The following is a 13,596-nucleotide window of genomic DNA, read 5'->3' as shown; positions in this document are numbered from 1 at the left end:
GTTTTCTTAGATGCTTTTCCATTCTGACAACAATAAAATTCTAGAGGAAAGTGAAGTAACATTTTTTTTTATTATTATTATTCTCAAGGGCAAGATTTTTCATTTAAGTAGTCAAAATTGAAAAAAAATGGCATAAAAAGGTCTTGGGAGCTTCAAAAACATTGCTATCAGGATGTTGAAGCCTAAATCATTCAAACTCTAATCTGAACAAGACAGGTTAAACATTTTCAGGCTACAACGCAGCAGACGTATTGTTGGCAACTTCCAAGAAAAACGTCTGCCACCTCCTCTCCTGTTCAGACGAGATAACTCGAGAGACACGATTGCACAATTCTCAATATTGTGCAAATGGAGAATGGCAAGAACAAACAAGAGATATGTTGTTTAGAGGGGAAAGAAAAGGCCATCGTGCCATGAAACTTTGTCATGGAACAAAAGTGAATGACAGATTTGTTTGTTCCTCTTGTTTCCAAAGAGGCTGATTCTCTATTCTGAGCAGAGCAACATTTTCGGCCTCGCCTTTTGACACACTGTCCTTGGGAGCTACATTTGTCTGCTGTGTTATGTGCTCGGGATTAAGTTGTGAAAGTTGCTCTGAATTGTTAAGCACTTATTTCTACCATTCTCCCTCTCTGTCTGTCCCTGTGAGTATATGCTCTGTGTGTGCATGTGTGTGTACGTGTGTGTGTGTGCGTGATAAGGTGAGAGGGGAGCCATCCAGAATGCTAACAGAACTGAGTGAATAGAACTTACAGGCAGAAAAAAGCTGGTGGACGATTAAGTATCCTGGTCTGTACAATCTATTTTCCCCACTGCGGAATGAATCAACTAAATGACACTAACAACAGTGTGTGAGTGTGTATGAGACTTGCCTGCTCTCATCCTCTCAACACACACACTTATTAAATGGCAGTACTATGCAGTACTACTGCATCTGTAATACATTTTGTTGCTCCAGGCTGTGTGCTGTGAAAATTTATCAGCAAATTTATCCAATTAGGCTTTGATATAAGTCAGTTTTTCCTTTGAAAATGTGCTCAATGCAAGTCTTGGCCAAGAGGGACATTATTATTGTCCAAGTCTAAACATCGATTGTTTTTAAGGAAAACAGTGCCCATTCTGCCTTAACGTACACAATGAAGAAAAATTGTGATGCATCAATCGCTTAGAGGCATTTCTCACTAAATTACTGACGCAGCAGGTTCAAAAGGAGGTCATTTTAACTCGTGTATTTACTTTTTGATAGTTTAATCCTTTTCAGTACATTTTATATTCTTTTGATACGTACACCAATCAGCCACAACATTAATACCACATGCTTAATATTAATATGTCCCCTTTGTGCTGCCACAAGAGCTGTTTGGTGTGTAATGTTTCCGTGGATGGTGTGTGTCGAAAACATCCATATGATTGCCAGAACCCAAGGTTTCCCTGTAGAATACTGCATCGTAAACAGATGATTTATGTTATTCACTCCCCTGCCAGTGGTTTTAATGTTGTGACCGATTGGTATGTAAAATCTGAATTTATAAATAAATGTAGGCTAAAGATTTCCCTGTGAAACTAAAAGTACAGAACATAGTACACAGTACAGAGGAAAGGTAAGACGTGAAATGACAAATGTGACATTATATATCTCCTACATGTCCAAAATTCAATGTGAATAAAAAGGTGGACTGTACAGGATCAAACTGATACTGTCACTTTGAGTTCAGTCACCAACAACAGTTTGGGTCAATCAATGACCACTACAGGTTAGTACAACGCAAAAGGTAACCAAGCCCAATTAAAGGTAAAAAAAAAGGGACGTGACCAGTGCTAAATGAGGCTTAAAAAGCACTTCTGTCAGTGGTCATGACATTCCAGTAGGGTTTCAAGGGTGACAGCACATTAAGAGTGGAGAGACTTGCGGGCGGCACGGTGGTGCAGTGGTTAGCACTGGCGCCTCATAGCGACAGGGTTCCAGGATCGAACCCCGAGCCTTCTATGTGCAGTTTACATGTTCTCTCCGTGCCAGGACGGGTTTTCTCCGGGTACTCCGGTTCCCACAGGCCCAAAAACATGTACATTAGGTCATGTACAAACGTGTACATGAGCGGGTTGCGTTACAAAAAAATCTCTTTGTGGGGCAGTCGTGGATCAGCGGTTAGGGTGTCGGACCCGTAACCGGTGGATCGCTGGTTCGATTCCCCGTCCCGGTGTCCATGGCTGAGGTACCCTTGAGCAAGGTACCTAACCCCCACTGCTCCCCGGGCGCTGCACGCGGTCGCCCACTGCCCCGGGTTTGCTGTGTGTGTGTGCACGTCACTTGGGTGGGTTAAATGCAGAGAACAAATTTCGTTGGAGTGAGTTCCCTCCAATGACAAAATATGTCACTTTAATCTTTTTTAAATCTTAATCTTTAAGACTATAGTGGAGCTCAGGACTCAGGGTCGTAGGCTGGACTAGAGTGTCTCTGGTGAGCTGCCCTTTACACAGCACTCTCAAAGGAGTGAAAGCTTCCACTAAGTAAGGAATGTACTGCTTGTGTAATTTATTCTTAGTATTTTATGAAGGTAAATCTTTAATAGAGTTACTGTCTCAAAGAAATCCATAATAAGACATATTTGTGGTCTTATAAGTAACTATAAGACAAATTTGTCATTTGTCTTAGAAATCTTGTAATTAATTCAATCCGATACTACTTTTTCTTGCTCAAATTTGGGGAAAGGTAAACAGCTAGGTGGTAGATTAATTGTAATTCTACTAGTATTGTTGTGCGCATGGAGTCAATATTGAATATACAGCACCACCAAATGGACAGGCCCATTGGGCAGCAATTACAAAAATATATGGTGAGCACATCTTGCACATATTTATTTGCTGTAAACTAAACATGCATAAAGGCTCTCATCTACTGCTGCAACCCTTTTGGAGCGGACTGACCTTCCTGTGTGTGTTTCAGGGAGAATTAAGAGGCAAGTCGTGGATAAATGCAAGGTCCTCTCTGCAGACACAGAACACCATAGTGGGACTGACTACACTGCTCTGGAATGTGGGCTGCTGTTTTTCTGTGCACTGTCCTGCACAAAACAAAAAGCCTCCGACCTGCTCTTTATCAAACACCGTCCCAGATTTATCTGAACCAAATGCACACACACAGGCAATGGATGGTTGGGTTAGGTTAGAGAGGAGAGTCATTCAGAGAGACGAGTACAGATGGGAAGAACGAGACGGAAAGAGAGACCGTGTCAGTTGGGCAGGGTTTAGGGGGTTATTGCTGCGTCTTCTCTCCATGCTCAACTGCTCTAATGTTGCCTGCAGCATGCCTTGGGGTCTGACTGCAGACTGTGTGGGCTTTACCAACATGCTAGTCAAGAGAGGAGACAAAGTTCACTCACCAGCAACAATAATACTAACTTTTTTCTTTTCTTTTCTCTTTCTTTTTTCCAGCTAGCTGGCTGGCGAGCGGTTTACCATTTATTTGCCATTCACTCTTTTTTAAACAAGTGAAACTAAATGAGATTTGACAATATAGTCAATCAGACCACTAGATGCCACTAAATCCTACATACTGGACCTTTATGAGGAATCAGTTCAGCGTGGTTTCAAGTCAAACTGAAAATCTGCCAAGGAGGTTACCGCCTATTGTTGCCCACATAGCATAAAGCCACTCACTGATGGGGCAGAGGATGGCCAACAGGTTAGAGAAGCCAGCTGGTGGCTGGGAGATTGTCAATTCAGTTAGACTGGCAGGATAAATCTGGGTGGCAAAAGGAAAAATGTAGCGCTTGCCCCTCCCTCATTACCACCCTGGAACGTAGCCATTCACCCCAACCACTCCAGTGGAGCTGTCTAGTGGCTGTACTGGACATTCTCCCTGTGGGAATGAGTGTAACTGTGCGAATGCTATGAGGGCGTTTCTGCGAAAGAGAGGCTTCCTCTCAGTCAAACATCTCTGAGCTTCCTTCCCTCTACTGGATACTGTCCTGCACAGTCACTACAAAACACTCAGGTTGACAATATTGGAATGATTCTTTAAAGCAAGTCACATTTCCCCAAAGGACTGGACTTAATTTTTTACAGCCATTAATGGTGCAAAAGTAAAACGGCAAAACAACTGTTGTCTCCTAACTGAAGTGAGAGAGATAGAAGAAGGAGACAATAACATTTGTTAACGAACAAGTTCACAGATCTGTGGGTACGTGTTTCTTTGGTGAGAAATCTTTGATGTGAGAATAGAAAAAGAAAGGAATGAGTTCACACCGCTCCTTGCTCTCTTCTTCAGGCTTGAAGATGAATGGACTCATCTCATTTTAACGTGCTGGCTCAATGATTTGGCTGGGCACCTCGCCACTCTGGTTTCCTTTACAACTCACCAGACAAGGTGTCTCATTTGGACAGCAAAGAGAGGGGGGCACTCCCCGACAGCTGGAGACTCGATCAGACGTCTGATCGGAGCTCTTTCCACACAGACACGTTTTTTACTTGGTTATGTAACACTTGAGTTTTCTTTCTGTCTCTCTAGATCTCTCTCTTTTTCAATGTGTTATGGGTGCAACTGTTTGAAACAGCATTTTCAATATGCAGCACTATACTGAAAAACCAAGTCAACTTAAGATTGTTTCAAAGATTGATTTTTCATTGTTTCAAAAATGCTCCAAAAACAATTCAAGGTCTCTCTATATCAGTGACTTCCATCCTTAAACTCTGACCTTTTTGGGAACACTTCAAACTGTCTGTGTCTCTCCATGTGAGCCAGTTTGATTGGGTTAAATCCCGCTATGACTGACAGCTGGTGTCAGTCCTGCCTCTGGCACAGCTCATGATAATGGCCTCCGGTGCCTCATCAAGGCCACAAAATAATACAGTGAAGAGGCACTCAGCTAGATCCAAATATGTGTGTGTGTGTGCATGTTTAATCGTGTGTGTGTGTGCGTGCATGTGTGATGCCGAGCGGGAAGGCCCATTAGCATTCATCAGTGAGATAATAGGCCAGCATTAATGTCAGCTGTTTATATAAGGAATAACTCATAAAGGCCTGGTTTATATGGGCTGATAGAGCATGCTTTTCTCTACGCCACATTTGGCAGGGTGTGTGTCCAAGTGTAGAAAAGTGGCAAGGGACTGGAAGGCTGGAGCTCCCAAAGTCTCAGATGGAACTGTTTGACAGTAAAGTGAATTTATTGACTGGTTAGACATAAAACAAGGCTGGCAAATATAACTAGAGGAAAGAGGTAGGCTTGTCATCAATGTTAAGTGAGCTTTTTATCTTTTTCTTTTTTTCTTATCAAGACTTGAGATTTTTCTTCGGGAAGTTTCAGGAAGAATTAACTACTCTGTCCAGTTATATCCAAATATATTCAAGTTGTACAATCTAAAATATAAGAAAAAAATATGACAGCATCACTCCCGCATCTACATTTGCTGCCAATTCAGCTTTAAATCCATCTCTGAGTTTATCACATCTGTGTCTTCATGGTGATGACAGAATCACAGCTTGCACAGCTAAGGGTGCTGTCGTCCAACTTCCTCAGAACCTCTTTTGGTATTTTAAGCATAGAACTCAATGTGTCGTTTTAGTCAATCTGACTTATCATTTCTAATTTATAGCCAGTGGTGGGAGGGCCTGCTTAAATATAAATGGTGAAGCAAAGCACTATGAGAGTGCACCCAATGGTTCCGGGCACAACAGGGGAAAAGGAAAAGAAAATGATTTGATTTTAGAAGAAATGCTTAGACTTGTAAGGTACAGTATGATTCAGGGAGGAGTGCAAGGCAAGAAGTTAAGAAAAGATGCTGCAAGAGCGTGACACACACACCCACCCACGTACACATACACCAAGTAAAGAGTGCGTCAGTTGTTTCAGTGAACAGGCAGAAAAGAGTGTGATGCCCTTTCTCATTTCTCTTTGTTTTTGCTTTTATCTTAACTCATAAAGCAGAACAAAAAAAAAAAAAATTACAGGAGATAAGTAATCCATGATAAACAAACAACTGCTAATTAGTGTGATTTTTCTAAAATCTCGGTGTGCATGCATGTGTGTGTGTGTGTGTGTGTTCATGTGTGTGTGTGTACACTCATTATCTCAGCCAGCGCTTTAGCACTGATCACAATTCTTTTTAATTAACGCACGCTGTGTATTTTTATCTTACAATGCTGCTGTGCTGCACGCCCATCAAACAGACATAGAAGACAAAATATCAAAGAGTCATGTGTGGGAGGGAAAGACAGCAATCAAGACTAGAGATACAGTGAGTCAAGGAAAGAAATAACTGGGTGATAAGGTGTCTCTTTGAAACCTACACTGTGTCACCTCTAATGAGGGGATTTGCGCTTTGCAGATCATCTTAGTCATACAGCTGTCAGATTACAAAGAATCAGGTAGTGCCTAGAATTAGCCCCTGGATGCTCTGTGGCACTCCTGCTGTTATTCTTTAAATGTTTACATGCTGATCTTGGTATGACTCCTGCTCTGAATTAATAATCTCACATTTTATGAAATGTTCGTTTGAGTATTAACCTGGAAGCCTCACAATAATCTCGGATTTGGGAAAGGTTGTTCACAAATGTATGTCTATAATGTGCGTTCTGTGTCTTCTTTACGTACAATATAAATATTTTTTTGTTTTCAGTTAACTTGAAATATACCTATTATGCAAAACGGCCCCTTTGATAGTGTTGTATTAAATGGATGGGTCTAGTTTTAAATTCTGAAACAATCCAAACAAGACATTTGAAGACATCACAGTGTACTGTGAAAGTGTGATGGACAATCAGTCAAAATAATAACTACATATACTCTTAGGTTTGTTTTTATTTCTTTAGTTTAAAAACTAGTAAATACTACCACCAAATAAATGAGGTATAAAGTACAATATTTTAGTAAAGTACCATCAAATAAAATTACTCAATTCTGAGGTACTGGTTTAGTGCTTATTTGATTATTGAAATCTGATTATGAACAAGAATGATGTTTAATATTTCAACGCAAAGACCCGAAGATCCAGATAAGGTATCCAGGTATACAAAAGGTATACAGGAGGTATACAGGAGTGCCAATGAAAGGTAAGATAAGGTAGATTCTAAAAATGTTTTATGGCATGAAGAGAAAACCTGGTCAAACAACCCTGCAACAGCTTCAGATGTACAAACCAACGCTGCACTAAAACAGCTTTTAATTCACTGGAGTACTTTGTCCTGACAGACTGTCTAAAGACAAAATACTGTGAGAGAACTCTTGAGAAATAAAATACAAGGTTTAAAGACGATAGCCTCAATAACAACGACACATAACCTTGGCCATGTTGATTTTCGATGAGAATATAAAGAGAACAGCAGACAGACCACCCAGAAACCCACCACAAGGCAGCCCCGACCTTCAGGTGAGACTGAACACAGCACAGCAAAGTTGCTTGTGCAGTAAGCTAACAGCAACGTGTTTTGCAGCTTTAAAATTTGATTCTTTTTTATTCTCTTACTTGTGCATTCGTTTCAACCCCCCACCTCCATCCTTTTTTTCCTCATTGTATAACACGAAGGAGGAATCAATTAAACACCTCCTACATAGGTCAAAGCAGGTAAGTGAGGTAGTGATAGGCAGATACTGACAGACAAACTGGGAGAAATCATCTTCACGTGGAGCTCAGTGCGTCTGACACCTCCCAAGGTCATTTCTGCTCTCCCTGCAGAGAGCCTCTGTCACTTTTAATAACTTTTAAAGCGGACATTTTTTCTCTCCTCTGACAGGTCGAAGAGTAGAGGGACCAGTCGCAGAGTGAGACAATCACAAGTGCCAACAGAGTGAGGAGGTGTGAAGTGAGGAGACGAGCATGACTGCAATGATATGGTATACACTGTTACTTTAAGAAAAGTATTGCTACACAGAACAGGCTTATGAAGTCTGATGTCAGTCACCGTTTCTGTTTTAAGTTAGCTTGGGCAGTAAGCAGTCAGTGTGGCTGCAATCACTGTTACCTGTCACCACTGCGCTTACCATCGTTATGACACTATGGCAGGATATGATGCATTATGACACAGTGAAGCATTGTATGAAACACACAGACATGGATTTCCTGCAGAGGCACAGCTCTACTCATTACTCATACTACGTTAAGGTCCTCTGGATGGTGTCTCAACCAAATGATATATGGCATATGTTACTGACACTCAATGGGACATATTACAAGGACAACAGGAAAGCCATGTGGGTATGGAAATAATGCTTGTATGCAGATTATAACACTTAGAAACACAGCATGTTATATTCATAGCAGAGCCATGATTCCAAGCCCCAAAGTCATAGCCCAACATGATCCAATGAATGGTATACAACTGACACTGAAACTCTTTTTAATGCGTCTAGGTGGACCCTACATTTCCAGCTTATTACTTTGGTTTGTTTGCTGTGTTTTCATACAAGTAGTTCATACAAATACAAAAAAAATCCCCTGTTTTTTTGGATCAAGGTCACTTCCATACCTGTTCTTGTCGGTCAAGCCATCGGTCAACCATTGGATGATTGGCGCTGAGGGAAGATCGAGTCATCTCTCTCTGGAACTGAGTGGTCCAGCCACTCGCATCACGAGGAAGACTCCGATAGGCATGGCCTCCTCTGCCCTGCAAAGGAACAGGAAGACGAAGAACATCGCTGCATGACTGCTGCACAGATGTTACTAACAGAAGTTACTTATGCTGATCATACCACTGCTACCAGCTGAAATGACTAGGTGCAAAACCAACAATCTAAAATTCTTTATCAACAAACAATTTCAAATCCATCTTCCATACTTTTGATAGATTTGTGGGTTCGTGCTATCTATTGCAGCCGGATGACAGATGTTTTGTTATGGAAGTCAGTTAGTTTATCTTGGTCTTGTGCCACACATCAATACTGTGTTACTCATTCAAGTCTCTCTCCATTCCACCCTCACCCTTAACCCTTCCCCACAGCTAAACCTGAGCCACTAATAAGAGGCGTCCTATAATAAGACAGCCACAGCTGAGCTCTTCCATTACACAAAAAGCACCTTGGAAAATGCTTCTGTCGAGGTAATGTCACCAGCAGACTTCAGCAGACTTATTGTAATGGCCATGAGCGCAAAAACACAGTCACCCTACATTACATTTCAGACATGCTAGGCTCTGCATGGTAATCCTGGTAAATGAAGGTTATGGTGGCTGAAGCTATTAGAATGAAAATGAAAACAAATTAATATTAAAAATAATAGCAGAGATAATAATTCACAAAGACAGACAAATGAGAATGTTTCAAGGTTTGATGAGTTATCAAACGACGGCTAAACAGTGAGACGGACAAAAACGGGAGCTTAGTCTAACGGAGAATGATAAGTTGCCGAAAAAGTGAACAAAGAATAACAAGAAAACAAGTTCAATGAGGGAAAATATAGTGGCAAACAATGCAAAAAAAAGAAAAAAAAAGAGAGAGAAATGGCAGGTAGGAGATCCACAGAATCCAAAGAGTTTCCCCTCAGGGATAAATAAAGGAATTCTGATTCTGATTCTGACCCCTATCCTCAACATGCTATAATAAGCCATGTGTCATGTGTTTTAGTGCAGTTGAATTTGGTGTGACAGGGTTTGAGGAAGCACTGCAGACAGGACTGTAAAACACCGCCGGACACGTGGGCTCTACTGAGACGGCCTCTGTCATCATCATGGCCTCTGTCCCCACCGTGCAGCACGGCGCGACAACGAATCCTTCTCCACAAACTTTTACGACACATCAGATCGTAAAATGTGGAGAACCCCGGATACCAGAGAGGTAGCAGTAAATCAGTGGGCTCATATCCACTAGCTAATCCCGTTAGTTGACTGTGCTAAGCATGGAGGACCAAGAGTATGAGGTATTGTAAAGTCATTGGGAGAAGTGATGAGTTTACAGTGCTAGCTGACGACTGAGGACGGCAATTGGCTTGTATGGTGGAGATTAAGCAGAACCGAGCCTTACTCAGCCATAACTGGACTCACAGGGGATTGAACCGAACACAATAGTGAATGGCTTGCATCCAAACACTCTTTTAGCAGAGCTAATCTCTGATGTATGGTTCCCTTTGAGAACACTGTTTGCTCCAAGACAGAAATACATCAAAGTCTATGCTGACTAATATATGGAACATCTGTTGCTGATTACATAAAAATAGACCTAATCTTGGACTGATGGTGAATATATGACAGATGGATGCATCAAAAAGAGACACTAAGGATTAAGACTTCCTTTTCATTGGAAAAAAATTCTAATGGCCGTGTCAAAAAACTGGGCAAGACAAAAAAAAAAAAAAAAGATGATTTAAGATGGATCTAATTCAGATAACTGATAATCTGCCATAGAAGCCAAGAACTGAATGGAAAACTGGAATATTCAGCTCAGTTAAGCTTACCAAATTACCAAAATATATTTTACAGGGCTTCTTTAGGTTTCAACAAGTCACATTTAAGAAGCATAGGAAGCAAATGAAGGAAAACTGGCAGGCATTTGCTGGTGCGTTAAAATGTTTACAATTCTAAACCTTTATGTAACTTCTTAATTTCTGAAACCCAAACCCACAGAGCAAAGTGCAAAGCAATCAAACATTTATGTCCTGCAGAGTGCACACAAAAGTGGAAGGCACAGGGAAGATGAGAAGGGCCAAAATGCAGAATGGGTCTTACTGACTGCTTTTATATCTTTCCTTATTTTTATATTTTGAGCACACAAGCTCCTGGTTTTAACAAATTTGAACAATTTAATATATTTGCTGAGTGAAACATAGGCCAGAAGAAGAAAAATCTTTACAAAATGAAAGGTCTAATGATCATTTCACCTCAAACTTCTTTCACCACCCCCTGGGCTGGGGACTGTGCTGTTACACTGCTGAGGCTCTGACAACTAAAGTGTCTTTAAATAGGATTATCAGACGCAGTTTCCAGACTCACTAATCATGTGGATGCTTGCTGTGTCACGTTCCAGGTCCTCAATCATCTCCCTTTTTTAAACCTCCCTCTTTCATTGTGAACATAACTCTCTCTCAGCAAGAAGTAAAGGTCTGTCGGCACCACGTGGAGGCAGCCATTTTGAGAAGTTAATTGGTATCCCTTCTCATTCCAAAGCCAGAGAGAGGATGTACCTCAGCTGCACATTTCCTAAGATTTATAATCAGTGGTGTAAAAAGCATCAGAAAAGGTGAATTTGGAACAAAGGGAAAGTGTTTAACAATCTCTGCACGTCTTTTTGAAAGACAAGACAGGGTGTTATCAGAGGGAACTTGGTTCAGATAAAGACTATCTGTGCCACTGCTGGATATGTGCAAGCAGGGTAGCACAGGTTTCATATCTAATACTTAATTCTTTGATTTGGGGTACAGAGGAGAGAGGAAATGAAAATGAACAGCGACAGCAGTAATGAAGTTAAACAGAGAGACTGCTGGAGGTTGGAAGATTTCAGGGCACATATCTCTGACATTATAACTGATGTAGCTCCAGTGCATCTGCACCACTGTGGAAAATAACTTCTGGGTATGATGCTGTTTGTTGTTTAATCAGTACGCCTGAAAGTGGTGTAATACAGAATTAATTCAACGTGCAATATCATTATTAAGTTCTGCAGAATCTTAACACCTTTTAAGATTCACATAAACCTTAATGACATAAATGGTATACCATGCTAGGTAGTATTTTTGAGGTATTTCTTAAAAGTCTAGATTAACATACATTTGAAGTTACCAGTGCATCACTGACAAAATGTATCTGTTACCTTTCGGTCCAGGCTGCCAGTGCCAGCGCTACTGTTTGGTTTGTGGTTGTGCTTTTGGAATCCAGCAGTTGTGGACCAGCGAGTTGGGTTCTTTCTAGATGGCTCCTCTGGACCCACCGGGACTTCACCCGGAGGAAGGCCTGCCAAGGAGGGATCACTACTGCGACGGACATGGAGAGGCATGTCTGTGGAGGGGAAAGTGGAGTGCACAGATGGTGGAAAGAAAAGCATAAGAAGGGAAAAAGAAAAAATAGAGCAGGTTAGAGCAGCATCAAACCATTTACTGCTTTATCCATATACTGAACAGATCATTTTCTACTTCAGTGTTCTAACAGTGGCACTTTTCTGGGGCCACCGTTCTGTCTGGTAGGCATACAAGCCCTGCAGTATCTCCTCAATTGCACTACATGTCAACTGAGACATGGGAAGTGGTGATTATAGTGTTGTTTTCATAAAAAGTCCATTGAGCCCAAAAGGAAACATTGTATAACTCAACTTTGAGAGGTTTGGCATGTCTTGAACCCTGCTACAGTTAAAGAAATATACTGTAAATGTATGGTTTACTGGAAAATTACCCAGGCGATTATAAAAGTATGTAAAAAAATGATGTATGAGAAAAACGATCCAACCCCTTACTCAGCTGAAACACTCTAAAAATAACAATTCCAATTGTAATTGCAGCAAAATTGCCCATATATCATGATCTGACTCTCAAGATAAGGATCATTCTTACAGACTGCACTACTGATTGAAGCTTATCCTGGAAAGCTTCTCTGGACTGAAACCAGGTCTCGCAACCAAAATTACCCCAGCTATCAAACATCGAGAAGAAAGTGCACAGAAATGCTGGACCCTGTTACAGCTGCCACACTGACCAATCTGAAGCTGAAATTTGGTAAAAAGTCCTCATCTATGCTCAAAGCTGCCAAAACAAGTAGAGGGAATGAAGTTTCTCCACACTTCACACTCCACTTAAAACATTCATTCCATTCAGAAATCCTGCTGATGCATGTTACACAGGGAAGGCATTAAATATATCTGTGAACTGTGGTGTGAATCATCTGGATTTTCCCAAAAGGCCATATGGATTTGTTTATGACGTTCGAGCAGCCTGTGTGTTATACATGTAATTATGCAAATAGTTGGGTAACCATCTGTCATCCATCGGCGGATCATTTCAGTAAGCATATGCCGGTGCTAAGCTTCCATCTGATACACCAGAGACATGTCTTAGTGGTGGAGGCGACGCGTTTTAATCACGACTTACGCTGAGCTGCAACTCGTGTGTATTTAATACGGTGACAAGACTGGGGAGTTATGAATGATACGTTGCGTTTCTTGTGGCTGTGAATACCAAAAATAAAAGGTGAGTGGTGCTGGCTTGTCAGTGCCTTTATGCTCCACACTGCTTTCAAAATTTCAAAAATCAAACATTAATCTTTTCAAGAAGAATCCCCTTTGTGATGCACATCCTTTCCCTCATGCCCTTTATATGTACTTGCTCTAACATGCTTGCATTGTAAAACATCCCTCTCATACCTCTCCTATTTCAACCTTATTGCTTTTATTTAATCCTCTCCTATCTGATTCTATGGTCTCACTATTATATAGTCAGGGCTCCATGGAACAGAATTATTGTTTCTTCTCTTGTAGTAGTCTACGTAGTTTAGGTTTTAAAGTGCTTCTGCGTACACTCTACATGACCATTTTGTATACTTCTGTGGCACAGCAGCTCCATATCATGGAAATCATGTCCATACTGGGTCATTCAGGATGGTCATTGGGCATGCAGTTATGGTTCACTTTATGTGTAGCAGCATGTGTGTCTGGAGCTCAATGCTGCATGTGTATCACATCTGACTTT

The 13,596-nt window shown here is 41.1% G+C and overlaps 1 protein-coding gene across 4 annotated transcripts in view; it reads right to left on the bottom strand.

Moving 5' to 3' along the window:
- The window catches only part of LOC124049562 (partitioning defective 3 homolog), a 314,519-nt gene that overhangs the window by 180,631 nt on the left and 120,292 nt on the right, over positions 1-13,596 (bottom strand). For all 4 annotated transcript variants that reach the window (XM_046371346.1, XM_046371347.1, XM_046371348.1 and 1 more), the window contains exons 4-5: positions 11,733-11,917; positions 8,462-8,599 (exon numbers count right to left, since the gene is read on the bottom strand). In XM_046371346.1, coding sequence (XP_046227302.1) covers positions 8,462-8,599; positions 11,733-11,917 — 323 coding nt within the window. The remainder of the gene's footprint in view (positions 1-8,461; positions 8,600-11,732; positions 11,918-13,596) is intronic.

The sequence above is a fragment of the Scatophagus argus genome, chromosome 18, assembly GCF_020382885.2.
Source record: "Scatophagus argus isolate fScaArg1 chromosome 18, fScaArg1.pri, whole genome shotgun sequence".
Classification (NCBI taxonomy): Eukaryota; Metazoa; Chordata; class Actinopteri; family Scatophagidae; genus Scatophagus; species Scatophagus argus.
Note: the sequence above shows the minus strand (reverse complement) of the source record. Positions and strands in the feature narration are given on the sequence as shown.